Here is a 23,073-nt window from a genome sequence, read left to right on the forward strand (position 1 = left end):
GTGTTAGAGAAACATTTTACACACACTAGCTTTGGTCCATTGAGCTGCAACTGAAGCATCTTTTTGGACATTGAAAAGTTGTTACTGTGACATCTTGAGCTGCATCACATATTACTAGACTCCATTCAGATCTGATACAAATCCCAGTGCCAACACTGAGAACATGGTGGGAAATCCTTGACATTGAAAGCTGACTACAAGGCCCTGTACAATTGTTACCTAATGAAAACAAATGTTGCTGTCAATGATAACGTCATGTTACTGTTATTTCATGCAGCATTTCTGTACCTTAAAAGCACTGTCAAAATCAGACTCACTCTCTCTTTAACCTTTCTTAGTATTTCTGAAATAACTACATCCTTTTATTTAATAAATGTCTGCTTTCTGGGGTTTCTAGTTTCTGAAATAAGGTCAATGTTTATTTTGATGCACCTCTGCACTGTAGCCCCATTGACAAACATGGACAAACAAAGGAGCTGAAAACATTCAGTATATCTCACATTTATAATGTAGACATATGTTACTATTTCAGTAGAGGCATTTTCCAGATAAATCCATCTGTGACCAGTTGTGCTGTTAGACAAACATGCAACGAAAAATAAGTGAACTAAACAGAGCAACATCAGCAAAGCATTTTTCCTAATTCAGTCTTAACCATTGATCTTGGCGTAGACCAGCAGGCTTGCAAAGAGCTTTGAAGGTAAAGAATACCAAGTACCATTTTTATGAATAAGGACTATGAATAAGGACTATGAATAAGGACTAAAGAATCGCATTTGAGCAAAACTAGAAAAACAAGAATGAAAGTGAACAAGCCAGTGACAGCAGGAAGCAAAATACAAAATGGTACAGAAGAAGAGAGTATCTTATTGAAACAAATTGCCTCCAAAAGAGGAGAAAATAATCCAAGTCTTCATTAATTTCTGGTTTACACTCACTGTGTATATTTCCTTTCATCATCCTCTAATACCCAAGCCATGGCTTGTTAGTATATCCCCTCTAACAAATCCACTAAAATCATAGAATCATAGAATCATGGAATAGTCAAGGTTGGAAGCACCTTAAAGATCATCTAGTTCCAACTCCCCTGCCATGGGCAGGGACATCCCACTAGATCAGGTTACCCAAGGCACCATTCAACCTGGCCTTGAACACCTCCAGGGATGGGGCAGCCACAACTGGCAATCGGTTCCAGTGTCTCACCACTCTCACGGTGAAGAAATTCTTCCTAATGTCTAGTCCATATTCTTCTTATGTTGAGGATTCCAGAACTGGACACAGTACTCCAGGTGGGGTCTCACAAGAGAGGAATAAAGGGGCAGAATCACCTCCCTTGACCTGCTGGCCACGCTTCTTTTGATGCAGCCCAGGATACGGTTGGCCTTCTGGGCAGCGAGCACACATAGCTGGCTCATCTTGAGCTTCTCATCGACCGGCACCCCCAGGTCCTTCTCTGCAGGGCAGCTCTCAATCACGTCATCTCCCATCGTGTACTGAAAACGAGGACTGCCCCAACTCAGGTGCAGGACCTTGCACTTGGCCCTGTTGAACCTCATGAGGCTCTCACAGGCCCACTTCTCCAGCCTGTCCAGGTCCCTCTGGATGAGATCTCATCCTTCTGGTGTGGCAACTGCACCACTCAGCGTGATGTCATCTGCAGACTTGCTGAGGATGCTCTCAATCTCTTTGTAAATATCATTTATGAAGATATTAAACAGCACCGGTCCCAGTACGGACCCCTAAGGGACACCACTTGTCAAGGATCTCCACCTGGGCTTTGAGCCATTGACCGTTACTCTTTGAATACGACCATCTAACCAGTTTCTTATCCACCATTCCTCCATCATCATCCATCAGGTCCTCTACACCTTAATCTCCTCAAAACAGTTCAGGTTCTCCCTGCATCATTTAACCCATTCTTTCATTGTTCCTAACTTTTTTCCATGTCCCCCATATTCACCTCCCCAACACTCCTTCCTCTTCTACCTCTCTAAGGGCTGTCCCATTATACATCTGTCTCCTTCCAAATACCCTGCATTCCTGTCAGCTGGGCAGGATGAGGTGCATGCCTGATGCACTGCAGGATAAGGTACATGCTGCCCCATGAGACTGCACTGGCTTGCTGGCTAGCAGACACAGTGGATAATAGATGCTTTTCAGAAATGGAAAGCCTTCCAGAAACTCTGGGTGGTCTGGATCTGACTAGGGTATAGAAATAGTTCTCTAAAAATACACAGCCAATGTAAAGAAGCCTAATTAATTCTTGGAATCCATGTGGAAGAAACTGGTGACATTCAGATAACCCCACAAAGAGGGAGATTGAGTGAAAACTTCACAATGCCGAACTTATTTGGAAAAGTAGACAAAACACACAGTACGAAGTCACCAGAAGTTGTTCATCCAAGGGGCCTAACAGCAGCTCAAGGTTGGAATGGATAAACTGTTACATACTAGCAGACAACCCTTTCAGCTAAAACGTCTTTGGTATCTGATTATTAGAAAGTGGAAAACCTGAAACCAGTTTACAAAAGGATCCCAACGGAACCCAAGGAACTGTACACCCACGCAGTGTAAAACTGATGGCTACTGATAAATTAATAGAAATTATAACAAGGATCAGAATTAGCAGGCACCAGCATAAATACAGTATATTTTGGGAAAAGTTGACAAGGCTTTTTTAAAGGCAAATCCTTCTAAGACTATTGCAGTTCTTTGAGAGATTCATAAACAACAAGGTCAAGAAGGGTAACCTGTCAGATACTTTCAGATTTCCAAAAAGCTTTCAAAGAAATACTTCACCTAAAGCTCTAAAAGAACCTAAGAAGCCAGAAGGAAAGTCCTGGCATGAATAACGAGCAGGTGGCCCAAAGACAAAAACAAAGGTAGGGGTGAAATCTCCATCCACTTCAAGAACTGACATTTGCAGCAGAATTCCATAGGGAATCTGAATGGCTCAATACATTTATAAGTTGTACCAAAACTTCAGAAGTACCAAAGAGAGCTGATACGGGTAATTCAGGGTAATAAAGGATGACAGAGAACCAGAGACAGACCACAAAGAACTAATCAGATCTTTATCGCTCAAGAGCAGGATCTTGGTGTTATGACAGAAATGCTGTGATGTTAGACGTCTATGTAGATTCAAGGAAATGCTGACCAAATTCAAGGAAGAGAAACAGAGACATCTCCAGCTCAAAGAACTCAAAACCAACAAATGACTAGACACTGGAAGTGTATTGGGGAAAATGGTACTCATTTACCAATCTTTTCATTGTTTTTCTAGACATGTTTGTGAAATAGCTGGAGATAGGAAGTAGGGCAAAATGAACTGGTTACACCCAGTACATTATTCCTGTGCATTTTTCCTACCTTTCCCTCAACAGGAATATTAATAAAATCTCTTTCTCCCTTTCACTGTTTCTGTATGACCTTAACCTTTGCCCTTTCTGCCAGATCTGGTTAAGGGGTTTACAAGCTTAGTCAATAGATTAACAGTGTTTAAACAATAACAATGTTCATTTCCTTAGAAGAAATTTAAAACAGCATTTTAAGCTAGAAATGGAGACACACAGAAAGCAATACTGTCCAGATAAGATGTATTTGAATATGATTTTCAGCCAAGCCTCAGACTAGCCTTTACTTTAAGTACACCTGCAGTACAATCTAGAAGTAAATATAAGAATGAGACATGATCTAATTATGATCTAATACCTGTAGATCACAAAAGATTAAATAAAACTCTTCTCCTGATGAGTACATTTTCCTAGAAATAGTCCCATGGTACAGGCAGATAAGACATTCCAGTCTGGAAAGACGGAATTCCGGATGCCAACATGAAATCACACTTGTAAAATAGAACTTGAGGCAAGGAGAAATCTGATTAATTTTGTGTTTACTTAATATAAAGCAACCCCATAGCAAATAATACACACACACAAACATGCCAAATGGATGCACACAACAATAATAGAAGAGTTATTCTCTGAAATACCAGAAGCACCATTCTATCAGCAGTAGCATTAATGGACAGGGATCAGGCATTTTTACATCATTTTGTCCTTCTCTGAAAACACAAGAGGAATCACAACAAAAACACTTGGCCTGGCATTTCCACTTATTGCCACTGTTCACAAACTTCCTAGAAGCAATGACAGCGTGGCCTGAAATTGCAGTAGACTCTTCTGTGTCAGTTCTGCATTAACAGCTAGGGTGTAAGGTGGAAAGACATCTGTGGATAAGATGGAAAGATAATTTTATTTTTTTTTCTGTTTGTATATCTCCTAAACACAACTCCACCTAATCATCCAGCTATACTTTCTAGTACCATCACAGTGCAAACAATAAATGAGCTACCAGTAATGAATTATCTCCTTTTCCAGCTTCTTCAAAGCCTTGTCAAAGGGGACAGACATCATAGGTGCTGAATGGTAAGTACCTCTCCATATTGTAGCAGAAAAGAAAGGAAGAAAAGTCTAGTGTGTCCCATCAAGGGTGGAACACGGGCAGGAGACTCTCAGCAGCCAATGGATTTGAGAAGCAGGAGATCTTCTCTTGCTCCTTAATGCTGCCTACTATGTCTGGTAGATGAAACAGCCACTCTCAGACTGTGAGCAGAGAGAATATGTAGGCAATAGCCTCAGCTGCTCTTAAGATCTCAGAACTGTCAACATTTCTGCTCTTATTTTGCTTGCTGCTTTCCCTAGCCTAAGAATCAATAAAGTAAAACCAAGTTCAGCTACTCCATTCCAGAAGTCGGAGAAGATATGAAAACAACAGGCATCAGTCTGCACCCTGCAATCACAAGTAGACATGGACCGCTGCCGAACCATCTTTCCCATCCTTGTGTATGCTTGCAGTTCACTCATTTATAGCTGTACTCCGACTAGCACTGTCAGCTTGTGTGTTTGCAATTTCATGCTTTCCTGCTTCTGGGAAAAAAATGTCTCCAAGAAGTAACCATTGTTTGTATTGGTGGACATGCTTGATCTAAGAGGCAAGCAGTTCATTCTGGAATAAAACTCACACATGTTAGTCTGTGCCTTTTTTGCTGTTTTTGGTCCTATCACAACCACCTTCTTCTTCCTGGCATGTACACTACTCACTGTATAGCTGGAGCTGGCCCACCTTTCTACCATGTGCTGCTATACTGTTAGATAATTTGATGCCAAAATCAAAACAACTGCTGCTGTCTCAGCTGCAAGGCTGCTCTGGATTTAATATTAAACACAGTTAAAGTGACAGAGCCTCAGTTTCTTAGAGATATGCTACCACTACACATTAAACGAAGTGTTTCTCCTTCAGTGTGGGGAAAACCATCAGGCCATCTGATGATCTCTTATACCTCTGGCACTGGGAATTACAAGGGACAGAACAGGGAAGGGACCTTTTCAATGCCATGTGACATGGATTAAAATTATTTTTCCATAAGCCTGCCATCCTAGGTGAAGCCCTAAAGGAGCGCAGAATGGTATAAAACAGCAAGTGATTCTTGAACTTATTTTCCCACCACGCAGTATTCCCTGTCTCAGTTTTTAGTTTCATCATCTCTTCCCTTCCTTTCTCCCATCACATAAGAACAAAATGTACATTTATAGCAGCAGGGCAACCCTCCTCTTCTGCAGCAGTGAAACAGAGGCATACAGGCACTGCTTTTCCAGACTGGTCCCCTCTGTGGGAGTTTAGACAGTTTCACTGCTCACCTGTTGCACAGCCTGGTCTAGCACAGACTTGAGTTGCCATTGCTGTGATTAGTCCTGCCAGCTCCAGCTCTCCCAAGCTAACCGCCTCTTGCTATGGTCCAGCCTATTTGTATCAGCATCTGATAAAAAATGGCCCATATGAAACCAACAGCATTTCTCCCTTCCCACACAGAAAAAAATGGAGAATTGCCACAGTGCTGCTGCATCTTCCTGCTTCCTCATGCTGTAGACAGATCCAGTGTATTAGGGAAGCTGAATTTAAGTGGTAGTCAAGTAAAAACTTCTCCCTTCATTCAGCATGTCTACAAGAGGATCTACTGATTGCATGCAGGGGACAGAATGTAATGCCACAGAGAACTATCAGTCTTCAGAGTTGCAGGGTATTTCAGTCATTTCGCTTCCAAAACGTCACCAGACGGGAGATAGGCAAGTGAACAGATGAAGTGAACATAGTATATTCAATTTCTGGTTCTTTTATCATACAGCACTATCATCTATTAGATGTGAGATGGCAAGATCTCATTTAAGAGTTATTTGCATCTGTTAGACAGGAAATCTATGACAACTAAGAAACTGCTTGATTTCTGGGCTCTCATCCTTGATCTTCAAAGCAGGCCTAGAAAGCATTTGCAAATGCTGAATCTGGGAACATAAGTTCATAATCATACTAGAGATTACAAGTTATGAACTCATTGATTTTAATGGCTTGTTTATAATTCCTCACTACTCCCACAAAGCACTTACTCCAGGTGATAACTACCTCTTTTTTTTCCCCTCTCTCTGTTCCTGTACACCTAACAAAAATATCACTTCTTCCTTTGCTAATACTTCCACTGTACTCAGCAAGTCACCTTTTACATCAGGTGTCCAACTCATTAATATATTGAAGTTAAACTCAGAGGAACTGTTCTCATGGTGCATCTACTTCAGAAAGATCTTACTTCTCTCTCAGAAAAGAAGAGGAATCTCAGTTCCTAGTAGCTGCGTTCTTTTTCTAACACAATATCAAATTGGCTTAACATGAAGTTTACCTCCCCCAGTAAAGCAAAACCATATGGCTTAGACCACTACAATAAGAAAAAAGAATAAACACCTAACTAAAGATTCATTCTTTCTGCTTCAAATGATAACTCTGTAGCTTTGAAGCAGGAGACAGCAATCACTGCTTGGCAGATAACACCCCTTAAATCCAAAGGCACTACCAGAATTTTGTTATTTAATTGCCATCTTGGACTTTTCATAATGTACCACAGTAGACCTGATGACTTGAACCCATTAGCTCTTTCAGGAATACTTTACTTGAGTTACAGAAGTTGACAGTCCTTGAGAGAAGTATCTTTCATTTCTTGTAACAGCGTTCAGAAGAGCTTTTACTTACTGAAAATGTAGAAGGTGGCACAATTGCTAGCAAGAGCAGTAGGAACAAGTTCTCCATCTCTGCCTGTGGGAACAGAAAGATTATTGATCAGAATTGCTTGCTTCTTTGCTGCTTGTACGGCAGAAAAAGCTAAGATACCATACAGTACAAATGGAGGTGAAACTAAAATCAAGGTGAGAGAAGAAAAACAGTTTCATCACTGGACTTCTTGCAAAGATGAAGGCAACTGCAAAGATTGAAATTACCCTGCAGAGAAAGCCAAAACGTAACTGCTGACTGCAAATATTTCCTTGAACTTTCCTCTGGTTTTATGAGAATATCATCCCTGGGCACAGGAGAAGTTACATGCTGTTTCATGTCTGCCCTCCTACTCTTTTACATAGACACACGATAAAACACCTGAAGATTGCACTGACTTCAACTAACTCAAAGTAAGAAATTACACAGTTAACATTTCTGTATGCTATATTCATCCTGTGTGGCTTGGTGAACTTCGTATGTGTCTTTGTGTGATCTTGCTTGTTTAAAGGCGTACAGTTCATCATGGACAGCTGTATCTAGACTCAACCATCAGTAGTTATATCACTTCTGCAGAGCTAGAAAGGAGATTAGGCCACACAAACTAGTATGGCACCGGGATTTAACAGTGCCTAAAAATTGGGGCATTATACACATTTGGGACCACAATACTTCATTGGTACATTGCCTGTTGCTACTTTATCCTTCCCCTTTCGAGTTAGAGCAACCGAACCCACACCAATCACCACTCCCCAACATTTACAGCTGTGAGCATGGACAATTCAGCCACTTAAAACTGCCTGTTCCTCATGACCATTTTCTCGTCACCTCATGACCAGTTGATTGAGCCCAGAAAGAGAAGATGGACTACATAGAATCATAGAATAACCAGGTTGGAAGAGACCCACCGGATCATTGAGTCCAACCATTCCTATCAAACACTAAACCATGCCCCTTAGCACCTCGTCCACCCGCACCTTAAACACCTCCAGGGAAGGTGAACCAACCACCTCCCTGGGCAGCCTGTTCCAGTGCCCAATAACCCTTTCTGTGAAAAAATTTTTCCTAATGTTCAGCCTAAACCTTCCCTGGCAGAGCTTGAGGCTATTTCCTCTTCTCCTGTCCCCTGTCACTTGGGAGAAGCAGCCAGCACCCTCCTCTCTACAACCTCCTTTCAGGTAGTTGACATATTCCTAGCATTGTTTTCTCTAGTCTAAGCTTCTTTCTTATCTGGGAAAAGAAAAGGAAAAGGAAAGATAGAGAAATCTTCCTTTCACATGAAAGCATCAAGGAAGAAATGTTTATCTCAGCAGTCATTGTAGACATGTGTCACAATCCTATACAACTGCCAAATCACTTTCATAGTGGAAGGACAGCCAGCCTTTTGCTACAAGTTCACATGCACACAAACAGCAAAGATTTTTGCAAGATTTTGCGGCAAGCAATTTACAAAGTCCTCAAACCACTAGCAAAGGGTGCTGTAAGAACAGCACATTCCTTGAATGACGCTAAGAAACAACTCAGCAGGGATAGCAGTTCTCACAGTTCTCCAAGTGGTTCGTATTTTGGAGATTTTTACCAATATGGTACAAAAAGATTCTGCAAGCGATAACTAGAGACAGCAGCCAGTGTTCAGGACAATCCCCTCCATCAAAGAAGCAAGAGTTAACAGCTTTGGTGCTTGCTTGTATTTTTGTGACATTGCACTTCCATGGGAATTGCTGTCATATATCTAACATCTGGCTCAAATTTCACATCAAAAAGTTTAGACCCCCAAGGCCTATTAACTAACCAGCAGATTCCAGGAAGGATGGTGAGAAGGAAGAACAGAACCTGTATCCTATTGAATCCCTCACTGCAAAACAAATCTTGTGACTGATTTCCGAGCTTCAATAAACTTGTTATTGTAAAAGCTTCCTCAGATGTAGTATTCAGCACTGATCTCTTTTCCCTGACTTTCAATCAGGAACAACACACATGGGATTGGGGAATCTGCCTGAAACCTTGGGAAAAAAAGGGCCAGTTCTGCTTCCAGATTTAATTGCTCTTTTACTCCCTTTAGGACTAGGAATACAGCAGCGTATCTTTATTCTGCTTGCTTGCCAGTCTTCTCACCGAAGCCTGGATATGCAGGGGAAGGAATGAAATGTTTTGCAGTGCTTTCACTTGTAATAACAGCAGCTGCTACTCTCTGTGCTTCCTGCCCACCCTCAATCCTTTTCAACCCTCCCCAGCTCCCTTTTCTCACCGTGTGCTAAAACAGCATCTCTGTCCCCTTCCATACAAAACCAGCAGCAGGGCCTGAAAGGAAATGGTGACTTTATGCTCAAGACATGGAACAGCTGCTGGAAAGCTTACATGCAGGAATTCCTGCCATAGTGATAAAAATGAAGTTATCTCAGCAAGAGGGATTACGAGAATCAGTTCACAATAAGTAGGGAACAAGCAGAGTTTTCAGCCAAAACTAAAGGTGTGCTTGACTGAAACCTCCAATCCATTACATGAGAAGACATTCAAATTGTCTACCCAGGCATATCTGGCCTTAACTGCTAAGGTTAGATGAATAAAAGTGTTGAAGTGGTGACTGGTTTTAGCTGTTCGTAGCTTGGTCCAAAATAGTTAGTCCAGACCTGAACTCTGAAGCTGTTTTCTCTAAGAGATGCTGACCCAAGCACCTTTGAATGCTGGAGGAGTTCAAAATTGAATCTGACTTTAGCAGCTCAGGACCCTTACTTCTATTCCAAAACAGCATGGATCAATATCTTGTGGAAATTTCAGAAACTTCCAAAAGGATGTTCTGATGCCCTTTCTTTCAGAAGAACTTTCCCCACAGCACCTACTTCTCCCTGTCACTGTGGACAGGAGGGTCAGAATGCCACAAAGGAGATGGCTGGATTTTCATAACTCTAGACAGAACACAAGAACTCCAGTAGAACTGGAAATAGGGATAAACACTCTTATTTCAAGGCTTAACACTGAACCCACTCAGGAGAGAAGCTGTTGCCTTAACAAATAGAAGGTCTGGAAAAGACAGATGGACAGTCTTGGACATTTCTCTACAGCGGAGGCAGCTGTGAACTGCTGTAAAAATATTTTATGGAGTTACAAACTCTTACCCAGGGCCAGGCAGACTTAGCAAGATCAGCCAAATCTTCCTTAAAATCAGGAGTATGCTTCAGAATCAAAGACCGATTTAATGACTCCTATATCAGTTTATGCACGTAAATCCTTCCTTCCAATGCACAAATAAGGTTCAAGACTGCTTACACTTAGCCTCTTTTCCAAAAAACTTCTCAACATCTATGTCCCTAGGGAAACAAAACCTATATTGCCTGTATATGTATGTAAAAATAACTTTGAATCAGATGGCTAATTCAGGGTTTCAAAAGCATAAAGCTAACTTTTGTTTGAGGGAAAAGATACTGGGCTGGGATGAAGAGACATATTGGATTTTTAACCTATTTAGATGAGGATGTTTTCTTTTCAACAGCAGGGAATCCAAACTCAGAAGAGATGTTATGAGTAACAACCTTGCATAAAGAAGAGCTTAAGCTGTTTAGACACTAGAGAAACAGATGACAAAGTCAGAATAAAGCAGGCTTAATGAGTCCCATTGTCCAGAGATTTATCAGTCTGGGTTTTTCTCTATTCTTTATGAAAGTATTTGGAAAGCCAGTGCTACATGGTTCTCCTCTGTTTGGCGCATAAGACAGATCAGTCTTCTTTTGCCCGTGAATTATGTTTCTAAATAATTCTTTGTCAAAAGACACATACCAGGTAGATGGGTCCGGCACTGTCCTGGGAATGGTTCATAGGAAGAAGATGCAGGTAAATGGCAAAGCCACCCAGCAATACTAGCTTCAGCAGGTCCTTACAGCTCATTTTGTCTCGCAGCTGGAGATTTGATTTACCCAGTGTGGATCAACTATTCCCATTTGCACTAGCCCTGACTCAGAAGCTGCCTTTGTACGGCTTGTGAGCCTCAGGCGAGCCACTCTAGCAATAAATATTTGCCTGTTGCAATATAGATAGAAATTGTTTATTGTAAAGTTTATCACATCTAGCACTAAAGCAGAAGTTGCCACTGTGATTCTGCTACTTGCACCTTTTCAGAATTTCCTTCCTTTTCTTCCAATTCCACCTCCTTTAACACATCATATCTCACTCAGTTGTTATATTTTTAGTAGTTTGGCTGAAGGAGGTGAGAAGTCTGAAAGGATGATGATATATTGCCCAATTATCCACTGGCATAAATATTTTTAGCCATTGACTCAGATTGAAGTCTTTTAACTTTTAGATTCATTATGTTTTCTAAAGACATGATGATTTTTGCTTTGCTGTCAAAACTGCTCATCTACTGAGAAGTAAGAGTTAAAAAGGGAAAATATATACATACAGCAAAAGATGAGATGAAGATGAGGAGAGAAAGCGGCTTCATGGAGCCGGGATCAAGGGTAGGAAGAACCTTCCTTTCACTTAGGCTGGGAGCTGATTTGGGAGATCATGAGCACTACATCAGATGAACCAAGAAACCAATCATCCCTTTAGGCAGAGGATATCACATTTGCAATACGCCTGTTTTCTTCCCCAGTTGTAGTAAACCACTTTTTGTTCAAAATTTTTCCAAAGAAAACCCTGGGCTTGATGTCCTTTGTGCTAGGGTTGATAAGCCAACTAATGTGCATATGACTGTTGAAGTGAGAAGATGCTGAATTTACTTTGCCTGGACCATGCAATGAACCACAGTCATAAAGAACTTTTTATATACATACCAAAAGATAAATGTTTATAAACGTGTTTAAATATGAGACTGGTTGAAAGGGCTTAGTAGGAAAAGAGGGAGAATAAAGAAAAACAAGACAAATTGTCTGAGTAAAAGCTTATGGGAGATATCTTTTGCATTGGTATCATTGGTATCATTGGTATCCAGATGTATTAATTCACTCTAAATACATGCTACAAGTTGAAGAATTCTCATCAAGAAAGTAACCTTGCTTAGATACACTTTCAGCCATATTATGTGTATTATGAAAGAGAAAATATCACCTAGAATAACTTTAAAATTCATCTTATTAAACACACACACAAAAAAGTAAAGTGGCAGCTGGCTGGAGAACTAAGTAACAGTAACACACAAGCATCTTCAAGACTGCTCTATCGATATGCTTTCTTCTCAGCCTTCAGTCTGATCCTTAACAGGCACATAAATCTGCACTGGGCCTTCGCTTAATGTGGGCGACTCAGACTGACTGTGTTTTTACAAAGGAATTACGCAGCAATGCCAAGTTACTGCCAACACCTGGGGAAGCTACAGAAACCTCTGTCATACAGTTTTAATCTGAATACCAAAATCACTCAAAACTGTAGCTGAAAAATCATCAGGTGAAGAGCAAGATCAGACTGTGAAACACACAAAAGCTCTAGTAAGGCCTCATGTCACACCCTATCGGGGGTTAGGGAGGAGGTAGAGCTGCTTCTTTCCCACTGTCCAAAATCCACAACGAAGTATCTAAGGTTTAAGTCAGTGAAGCACTATCTTCCAAGTAAATGTGGTCACTACGCCAGTCCTTTAAAAGAGATAATACAGTATATCATGAGGACAATTTTCTGTCTGTTTATTAAAATCAGCTGAGATTCAATTTTCTGCAACTAGCTTTCTACTGTTAGGTTTGCAGCTAGAGATGTATTATAAGCAGTAAAGATAGGATTCTGCTTTCTATTTTGGTAGTCTTACTGTGCTTAGCGGTTAATTAAATCTGGGAGCATATAGGGATAATGACAGGTGCACATAGACTAATTTAGACAGCTAACATTGCAACGAGAAGCCACACACACTGCCTATGGAAAATACATGACAAGGATATAATATCCCAAACACAAACATAACTGAAAAGGAATGGCTAACTACCTTTTACATTTATTACTGTCCTATCACAGTTCAGGCTTCATTTAAATGAGTTATTTAGCCTGATCTGAAACAGTACCCAACAATGAGCTCTGCTGCTGTTTAAAAATCTGTTAGCCAGCAGAGACTAATCCCTTCCTATTCAAATTTTGGAGAATTCCTTAAGAAAATAAAGAATTTCAATGCTGGAAAATTACTTCCAATTTTATTTAACTTTTTCAATCCTAAATATAAATATGGCAATCTTCTGCAACAAAGGGTTAAAAAAAAATTAGGGTTATCTCAAAAGGAGGCTTTAAAACAATGTGAATTTTTTTCTGCCTCTTTTAGCAAGATCTACATCTCTGTTCATTGAGTAGCACTACACTCAACAGTATGCTTGTAGTATACTTAGGGAACACCTATAAAATAACATATAAAAACTCTTTTAAATAAATTTGCTTGAGGACTAACAACATAGACAGGAGAACATGAGACCATTTAGCCTGAACTTCATGTGGGGTTTGATTGCTGTTGCCTCTACATTGTTTCTGGAGACTAAGATAATCTTTTTTTTTTTAAAGCTAACTCAGTTTTAAGTAGCTGTATCTGTAAACATGCCAAGCACATCACACTTGTATGGCAACATCTCTTCTCCAAGGAATCACCCTTACCAACTGAGATGCAGACACACCTTCAGTGGAATTCCCCCAGAGAAGTCAGTAGGCTTACTTACAGTACTTGGCAAGGGAAAGATGTTGAGAACTCACAAAAAAAATGAAAACAAACAAACAAAAAACCCAAACAACCCAGAACTTTTGACTAACAAACTTTAGAGGCAGAATGTGTGCTAGGGAAATTAGGCCTGCAGTCTCTAAGAATACCAGACCTAACATCTTTCATCTGTCATTAAAAATTAACTTCATAAAAAATTATCTGAGAAGGGTGTGATCACACTGCAGTGCCTGGAGAGATCTCAAAAGAAGCACATGCTCAACTGTGTGATCACAGCAAAATGACAGCTATATGATCTAAAAATAAATTGGTTCTTTGCTCTGAAGCTGGTTTCTCCCACAGATACCCAAACTAGAGCCTCCAGTCACTGCTTTAAGGGTTAGCCAGAGAAATACACGATCTGTGGATGCTACTTGTTTTCTATATATCATGTCTGGATGTCAAGAAGGCGAGCTTGTTACTGTGTGATAAAGCACAAACAAGCAGTTTGTACATAGATTATGGATATGAGCAAGTACTCGCCCAAATCCTTTAATATAAAAGTCCCTTCTCAAACACCTACTAATCATTATTATTCATTGTCCAAGACAAGACTAGACCACAACAAATCATGTTTCAGATCCAAGTATGTTGAAAAAATTGAAACAGTGAAAGTGTATCCAACAGAGTATCATTTCCAGTGAAATAAATTATTTTGACAAGCCCATCATACCATGGGCATAACTGCAAATGACTGTACTGGATCAGAGCAATCACCCATTCCAGTCTAGGCTCAGTACCTATGCTAGGTGCACTGAAAGGCTTATCATCAGTTTTGTAAAATCCTTCCTACAGAGCTAAGAGTAAAGCAATTTATTTTCTCTGGAGTTCACTGAGCATCAATATGTCACTGAGAGAACGTTTTCCCCTTCCCTCAGCTAGTGGTGAGCCTGTATCAGGAATCATAAGGACTACTGTAATTGCATCCTAAATATGCTGTTCTTATACAAAAAATCAGCTCTCATGCTCATATAAAAAAGCTATTTTTTTTTGTGGGTTATTGATGAGTCACAAGATACATACATGAATTAATAAAATGTTAACCATTTTATTAATATTTAAAGCCCTCCTCTGAACAAAAAGAAAGCCTTCTGGCAGCCTAAGGAACAGCCTCTTCTGAGGCCCAGAAAAGTATTTTACTTTATTTACACTGCATCCTGAAGGGTCCCTCAATCAAGAAAGGAATATTATTCTGTAGATTCTCTATTTTAACAGAATATCAGTGTTACTTCAGAATAAAATTTGCTCTTCTAGCTCCAACTCAAGAACTACCAAGAAAACCAGTTGCATCAACATAAATCCTTTCCTGTTTTCTAAACCCTTTCAGCAAGTCAGGGCACAGCCATTTACAGAGAGTGCTGCTGAATCTTGGTGCCCAATTTGTGAGGCAATTAATCCCTCAAGCAACTATATTACCAGACTTCTCCTTTACCAAGCCAGTAAGTAGCTGGATCTGAGAAAGAACTCATCCCAAAACCAGATACATTATCTGCATCAGAGCTTACTACATTTATTTAACAGCAACATTTGAGACAATCCATGCTCTAACTTTAGCATAAGTGCTGCTTTCCTTTAAAATTAAGTCAATTTATTTTTATATTTAATATTCTTTTAAATATATATACATAGATAGACCAGCAAAGAAAACCCTACATCCTAGCTTGAAAATCACCTAAAGTCATTTATCAGACACGTTTTCTCAAATGCTACATTCAGAGTAGACTGTTTACTAGTGAACAGATTTGGAATGTGCAAATACTACAAAGAAACTAACCCAACCCCAGCATTTCTGTGAAGCCATCAACCATTTGCATTCATAAAGCAAAATATTTTAAAAACAAACATCTCTGAGGTGTCAGGATGCTACAAAGTGTGTGAGAACCTGCAAATATCCTTGGAAAAAAATTCTCAGTTATCTCACACTGGACAGGAAATACGCTAAAAGCAAAACTGCCAGAGTTCCCCCAATCAATATCCCTGCTACATTCGTCCTGCTTTCCGTGCTCTTTCTGGCAGAGCACCTATGTCTGATCCCAGAGGGCTCATCTAACATCCTACCAAAGTGGTACTTTACCTTTCCACTCCCCTGCTCCCCCCAACTACAATGTCAGGAACAGCAGTTTTGACTAGATTAAGTCCCAGTGTAATTAGCTGTGAGTGAAAGGGATTAATGTTCACCAAATATATAAAACATCTACTTCCTTCCATTCTAGAAAACAAAATTTTGCAGTCATAAACACTAGTCTCTCCTCTCCCCTGTACTCTTTTAACTGAAAGAAACGAATGGTTGTAAATAAAAAGTAGTTTAAAAAGCAAACAACACTGAAAAGACCAATAGAAAATGGATAGGTAGAGGGATCAAGAGACAGCCCAGAACACAAAGGCAAATCTTACCTTCTCTATGTACCTGTGAAAGGTCAGTGCAAAAGCTGGGAGCTGGGGACACTTAAACCACTCCGGAGCCAAGCTCCAAAACCCACTTTCACCTGTTGTTCTGGTTGAAACAGTGGTTCTTTGGCACTCTTCTCTCCAGCTTCTGTTTGGTTACTAATCCTTACTGCACAGGAAAAGGAGAGTTGTATTTCATTTAACCCCTTCAGCCTCTATGTTTCTTCATAAGAGTTTTTGGTTTTGCTCAGGAAAGCCAGAGGTGTAAGCATGCACGCACACATGCATGTTTTGGAGCAGTTTCTTGCTCCTGCAGTCTGTGTGTCAGCACACGCATTAACTCTAAACCGTGCCTTAAGTTACTGCAGGGGTGGGGCCCTTTGTAACTAGCTTTCTTTTAGCTGTAGGCAGCATTTTAAAAGAGACAGTTATCCACAAATCCCTTTGGTATTCATTTTCAGCAAGCTCCTAACTTTGAAAAAAGTTATTTAACTTGACATTTACTTTAAAACTAAAGCCTCAGTCACACTTCACAGATATGCATTTGACCAAAGAAAGTTTGAACTTCAATACAATTCACAGCAAGATTTGGCTCTAGGCAGAGTTAAGGAGATCCCCAGATCTGAATTTAACCAAAGACAATGGCAGCTCAGGTTTCTGTATTTTTCTTCTAACAAAGGCCCCGCAATTCAGAAACCCTCTGAAAAATCCCATGAGAGAACAATTTTGTCAATAGAAAAATCGTTAAGGGAAAAGGAATCTAGTTGGAAAAACTTACGCCATTAATTTTGTTTATACTAGAGAAACCATTGCGTAACATCTTACATGTTGCTGTTGTTTTATCTTGGAGAATTGACAACACACCCTCTCCCCCCTTCTTGATTTTGTTCTCTGCTTAGCATAAAACAAATAAATATTGAAATACAGAGACCACAGACCTATAAAAACAGACTCTGGTCCAGCAGTTATAATACTTACCAGCATTTCAGCCCTACTTAATATTATGACTAAGGTCTCCAAAACTATGAGAATAACTTTGAAGTCTTAAGTTTGGATTGTTTTGTTTATTTGCTTTCCAGATTTAGAGTTCTTTTTCATCAGTAGTTCATTTGGAACCACAAGAAACAGCCTTGCTTTCAAAAGGAATGATGAAGCTTCTGCGTTCAGGTATAATAACTTTATAATGCTGGATCTTCCAAGGAAGACATCAAGATGCACAATGAAATCTCTGGAACTGGTACCACTGCTCTCTTCTGCGCCACACAACTGTTTTAGATGATAAAAAGAGACAATATCTTTAGCAACTGCTGACAAACCTAGACACACACAGATACAAAAGAAAAAGAAAGCTTCTAGGAGCCTCATAAATGCACCAGGTGACACAGAACAAATTTTATGGTAGGGCTTCAGCTCTTTTCATTCCTGCTGGTCAATCCCTCTTTGGTAACTCTCCAGGAGAGTACACAGTACTCAAATCCTACCTTTACACATCCCACAAGGGACAAAGTTCAAATAAAAATTAACATCTTTTCCATTGAAAAAGCAATCCTGTACTTTCTTGTCCAAGCTAACTTTGCCACAATAAACAAGGACAAACCCTAACAGGAAAATGAACACAAATTGGCAACACTTCCACCAAGAGGCAGGGGCACCCAAAAAGTTTGAAAGATACAACACACCCCCAAAAAATGTCTAATAGTGGTGCTGACGCATGGCTCCCATTGTTAGGAGAGACAACAACTGGATATTGTTGATGCTTAATTAAGAATATGGAAATTATTGTCTTGCCCCTGTAGATTAAAAACTTCCATCAAGAAAATATATTCAGTCATTCAGACCAAGCTGTGGGCCCACTTTTCCATCAGGAAGAAGTTAAATCCTCACATGCTTTTTTTTTATCCACCCATGTTCTCAACTGGCTGTTGGCTACTGCTGTCCTGCTAGTTGTCACAGCTTCATGATAGCTGATCAAACCAAAACCTGGACCCTTGGCCTTCTGTAGATAAACCACACTTTTACATTGGTTTAAAGCTTTTAGCCTATAACATTGGTGAGAAAAGGCTCCAAATCCAGTCCCAAAAGTTCAAAATCTAGCAGGCAAAAAAATACAAAACTCCAGAGGAATTTATAAATGCCTGATTCTTAAAATTTCTTCTCACAGCAGCAGGACTCTCAATGAATGTCTCTTGGAAATACCAAGCTTAATAATGTTGTTGTGGTTCTTGTGTTCTTGTTGATAGTTAAAACTACAAAAGACTTCAGAGACAAGGAAAACGTGACTTTTCATGTTGGAGTCTAGCCAGAATACATCCAGAAAACAGCTGTGCCTACTGCATTAAAACAGATACTGTATAAACACATCTGGATTCATTTTCAACTCCATAAAGACTTAATAGATAACCTCCTAAAATGCTGAAATAAAACAAGAAGTTACCAGACTTTTGCCACAACTAAGCAATATGAAACATTGATGAAACTCCATTTATTAACAAAAGAAAAGAAAAATCTGCGCATACTTCCTGGTTCCAGTAGAGGTATGATAAAATCAGAAGCTGTTAGTGTGGTTTTGAACTCAAGGCCAGTCCTCACCAGGAAAAAGACAATGCAAATGAGAAGTAAACCTTTGCCCTGTAGTTCCACAGAAAGTTTTGTGTGCGTACCTTTTCTCTAGAAGAAAGGACATGATCCCTGTGTTGAAATTGTTTTCAACACCTACCACTTAGTGAAAGTAAGATAATCCACAGATTCAAGACCATTCTCGTCTCTTGATAAGATGTTCACAGTTCACTATGGAGTGAATAAAGTCAGAACCACAGGCATTTGCCTCTTTCTACTAGATCTACCCAATGCCTAGCCTGGAGGCAACAGCATCTGGGTGTCAAAGATGTAGCCATCAAGAAGAAACAGCTGAGGTGAACGTATAGTAAATGGATACTGTTGGAAAAGATAGCCTTTCTAAGCCTATCATTGAAATGCTTTTGGCAAGAAACAACCTCTACAGGAGCTGTGATACAGGGATTTCAAGTTACACAATCCAAGATCAGTAGTAAGACTTCTGCTTTCTCTTTTGTTATACTCCAGAAGGACCTTTCATGGAAATAAATCACCAGGATCCCACGGTACCAGAGGCTGTTTTCAAAGGCTATCTAAAGATTTGCACACTTTACTGAACTCAGCTCCTATCTAACTAGTTGAGGCTGTTGAACACTTGCAGCATTGTGGTGGGTTGACCTTGGCTGGTTGCCAGATGCTCACCAAGTTGTTCTACCACTCCTTGCCCTCAACAGGACAAGGGAAGAAAATATAATGGAAAAGCTCATCAATCATGATAAAGATGGCGAGATCGCTCACCAGTAACTCTCATGGGCAAAACAGACTTGACTTTAGGGAAATTAAATAGTGAGAAATAAGAAAAACACTGAAGACACATTCTCCCCATCTCCTCTCTTTTCCAGGGAGGAGCTTCACTCCTAACTCTTCTACCTCCTCTCCCCTCCCCCTGAGCAGCATTCAGACAAGACTCACAAAGCCTCCAGAAGAGAAGCTGGTCTCAGTGGCTTGAGCATTCACTCAAGGAAGAGAAGGATCTGTGTTCAGTTTGTTTAGGAGTCCCAGGAGATTATTGTGATCAGGAAACCATGGTAAAGAAATGCATTATAAACTGATGTTCTTGATCACTCCCTAGTCATTTAGCCAAATGACAAGGATCCGTGATTTTACAGCTACAGTTGGGTCACATGCTTAAAAATGGGATGTCTTCAGATTAATACCCGGTTTCTTAGATAAGTGCAGTAGCCTAATCAAGAGAAATGAGCAGCCACTCACATACCTTAGCTTACTGCTTGGGGCATTTTATTCAGGAGATATGCTCAAATTCTTCCAAGCACATGATAACGTTGAACAGTAATCTGGCGTCCCAGCTAAGTATGCTGATGACTGAATGACAAGGTAAAGAAACAAAGGTCTCTAGGATGTCAAACCAAGTCCACTGCTATTGGGAACACTACAGCATATCACTCCTGCAGAAAGGTCTGAAAAAAGGAGGCTTCAGCTCACTCTGGAAGGAACACATCTTTTGACAGACTGATTTTTTTTCTTATTTTTTTTTTAAAGAAAAGGTAGAAAAGTAAAATTTGATACAATCAAAACTGAGATTTTTTCAGACTTGAATAGTGCACCAGTAACTCCATTCTTCCCAGACTCTCACTCACTATCACGGTACCAGCATGTTGTTTAGCCCTCTGAATCATAGCCTCTCAGTCTACAGATTGAAACCTTGCCAGTCCTTCAGGAAAATCTCAATTTCATGTTCAGAAGATGTTGCAAAATTCTTACAGGGAGCGTGGAAAGCACATTACGCACCAATGAGCTCTGCAGTACGTCTTAACTGCAGCAAAGCTTGTTAGCCTCTTGCAGTAAGTCTTGCACTGGTCTATGTCTGCTCCAGAGACCTGGACACCCATGAACTCTTTGAATTGCTGAGGATTGTTGCAGAGTAGTTGACTGTGCAACTTTTTTACAGATCCTGCAACTAGAAGAGACAATTCTGCTGTATTTTGCCAGTACAAAGCCACTGAAACAATGCAAGAGAGCGGACTAGAGTAAGATGTATGGACAATAGACTCCAGTATTGAGTATTAAAGAGAGGTATCAGCTTCATTCCTATCCAGTCTCCCTTTTTAGACGCTTCCAAATAATGCAGCCCAGAACAGTGAAAACCAATGCAGTCATCAGTATTTTGCTATAATCTGCTCCAGGAGAGGACCAATTCACAGGCATTTGTTCTGACTGGGTCCACTTCTCTTAGTCCTCTCCTGACAACTGAGCCAATTCTTGCACTGTGCTCTCCAAGAGAGCCTTCAAATAAATTGGCCTTTTGTATTCAAATAATTAGATACAGCTCTTAATCCCTTTCCGAGAAGAGGGAAATGGTAAGCCTGTAACTTTTTATTTATTTTGATTCTCACTCAAATCAGATGAGAGTTTTGTTCAGGCCAACTTTCAGAAACAAGTCGATGACATTACACATGTTTCAGCTCTTCATACTTAAGCATTTAAAGAAGAGCAGCACACGCTGATAATGTCAGTGTTTAAAAAGCAAAACCAACTTCCAAGTGCTGTGACTAATTCCATGCAAACTTTTCTGTGAATGATACTCCAATACACTGAATGTCAGGATACAAGAGAAGGCACTAACCCATTGCTAAGATTATACTTGGATACCCGAAGATTTACATATAAAAAACAGTGGACCTACAAGTAATGGAATGTATATTGATTTTAAACTAGGCCAACTACTCCCAGGTTTAACCCCATGTAAGCAAAACCAGGACACAACTGAGTCTATTGGAAGGGAAAGGGTGTTATATTATTTTTTTCTAGCAGTGGATAACACATCCAGTTTTTCAAATGTCCCACCCAAATCTTACGACACTTACAGGAAATAATTCCCACAGCTTTCCTCAAAATTAGACACTTTGAATGCTGATAATTATTAAGAAACTGACCCTAAGGTCACTGCAATCCCATTTTCTTTTTCTGTATCATGGATTTAAATATTGTGTAGGGCAAACTTGGCAGCCACTCAGAGAATCTCATTTAGAGAGATTAACCTGGGAACACAGAGAGATCTGGAGGGTCTCCATTAGTCCATTCCTTGCTGCACAGGATTTAAACAGGAATAAGTATATTTAGCAAGCATACATACACAGACTCAAAAAATAACATATACAAGTTTTAAATGTGGCAATATCTTATCCAGAACAGATGCTCCCTCAGCTGTTTGTTTTGCTTTTATTACTGGCTTTACATTTTAATGATATATAAGAAGTAGAAGAAATCGCAGGTAGCAAGCGGATTTAAGCCAGAGATTTAATTTAAAGAGAAAATATTTTTATTTCTTATACAAACAAGTGTAGAGAGTAATGTTAATTTCTTGTGCTCCCCAAGCTGTTACTGGTGAGCAAGGAGCAAAGGGTCAAGGCTGGTCATTTGTATTCAGATTACATTTGGAAACATAAAAGATAGTCTACAGTCTCCCAAATGTTTTCCAGATATTCCAGTCTGCTCCACCCAAAAGAGCAAAAAACAAAACTCTAGATCATAAAAATGTAACAAAGCATGTTGTTACAGCTCCCACTCACAGAAAAAGCTGGTCCCTATGGATACCCCAGTGCTTTGTTTGCCACACAAACAGCAGCCCTCTGCTCATAAGGTCTGGCCCACAGCTCAATAAAATTAATGGGAAAATTTTAATTTCCAAAGACTTCGGATTAGGCCTAGACTGGTGTGGCAGAGGGGAAGGCAGAGAAGGAACAATAATGAGCTAATTCTAGGCTTGACCTCTGCATTTTATTACCAATAACAACAATTGTTTTCACCAGCGCTGGACTGAGTTCTAAGGTCTTGTTATCTGTTCTGCCCCTGCCCAAATCTCTGTGGGGAAACCAAAGCAGCCAGATTTCCCTTCCCCCACACTGACTCCCTGCTCTCAGTGGCATTCGTCCCCTCCACCCTGCACAGTGTGCCTCTGCTCCTGATACCTTTAAGACCCTGCACCCTTCAGGGGTGGAAACAGCTTCTCTGCTTCTCCTAAATGTCAGCCCTCACTGCAGGGAAGCTTGCCAGGCAGAGATAACAACAGAGCAAAGCACTAGAGGGAAGAAGGAAGATCATCACAGCCAAAATGAAGATCATCCTGGAACTATTCCAGGTATTCTCCATTTAAACATTCAGGCTTTTTCGCTGTTTAAACATTCAGGATTTTTCTCTCAGCACTCTCTCCACACTCCCCTCAGAGATCTCCAGTTATTCACTGTGGAGTCAAAAGTCACCTGCTATTAGCTGCACTTGGCTGCACTGACTACCTGCACTGATTACCCCAAATGCTGCTTAGGAGAGACAGGAAAAGAGAGGAAAATTGAAAGCAAAAC

The 23,073-nt window shown here is 40.1% G+C and overlaps 2 protein-coding genes across 6 annotated transcripts in view; both read right to left on the reverse strand.

Moving 5' to 3' along the window:
• The window catches only part of PSEN1 (presenilin 1), a 175,169-nt gene that overhangs the window by 113,375 nt on the left and 38,721 nt on the right, over nt 1–23,073 (reverse strand). The gene's annotated exons all lie outside the window — the stretch shown is intronic.
• The window catches only part of PAPLN (papilin, proteoglycan like sulfated glycoprotein), a 65,150-nt gene that overhangs the window by 38,236 nt on the left and 3,841 nt on the right, over nt 1–23,073 (reverse strand). For 2 of the 5 annotated variants that reach the window (XM_069858214.1, XM_069858213.1), the window contains exons 1-2: nt 16,148–16,513; nt 7,078–7,140 (exon numbers count right to left, since the gene is read on the reverse strand). In XM_069858214.1, coding sequence (XP_069714315.1) covers nt 7,078–7,134 — 57 coding nt within the window. In that variant the 5' untranslated portion in view covers nt 7,135–7,140; nt 16,148–16,513. Of the gene's footprint in view, nt 1–1,494; nt 1,500–7,077; nt 7,141–16,147; nt 16,514–17,119; nt 17,408–23,073 lie in introns of those variants that run through there. The other 3 variants (XM_069858212.1, XR_011337533.1, XM_069858217.1) reach the window with 3 other exon arrangements.

Source organism: Phaenicophaeus curvirostris, chromosome 5, assembly GCF_032191515.1.
Source record: "Phaenicophaeus curvirostris isolate KB17595 chromosome 5, BPBGC_Pcur_1.0, whole genome shotgun sequence".
NCBI classification, from domain to species: Eukaryota; Metazoa; Chordata; class Aves; order Cuculiformes; family Cuculidae; genus Phaenicophaeus; species Phaenicophaeus curvirostris.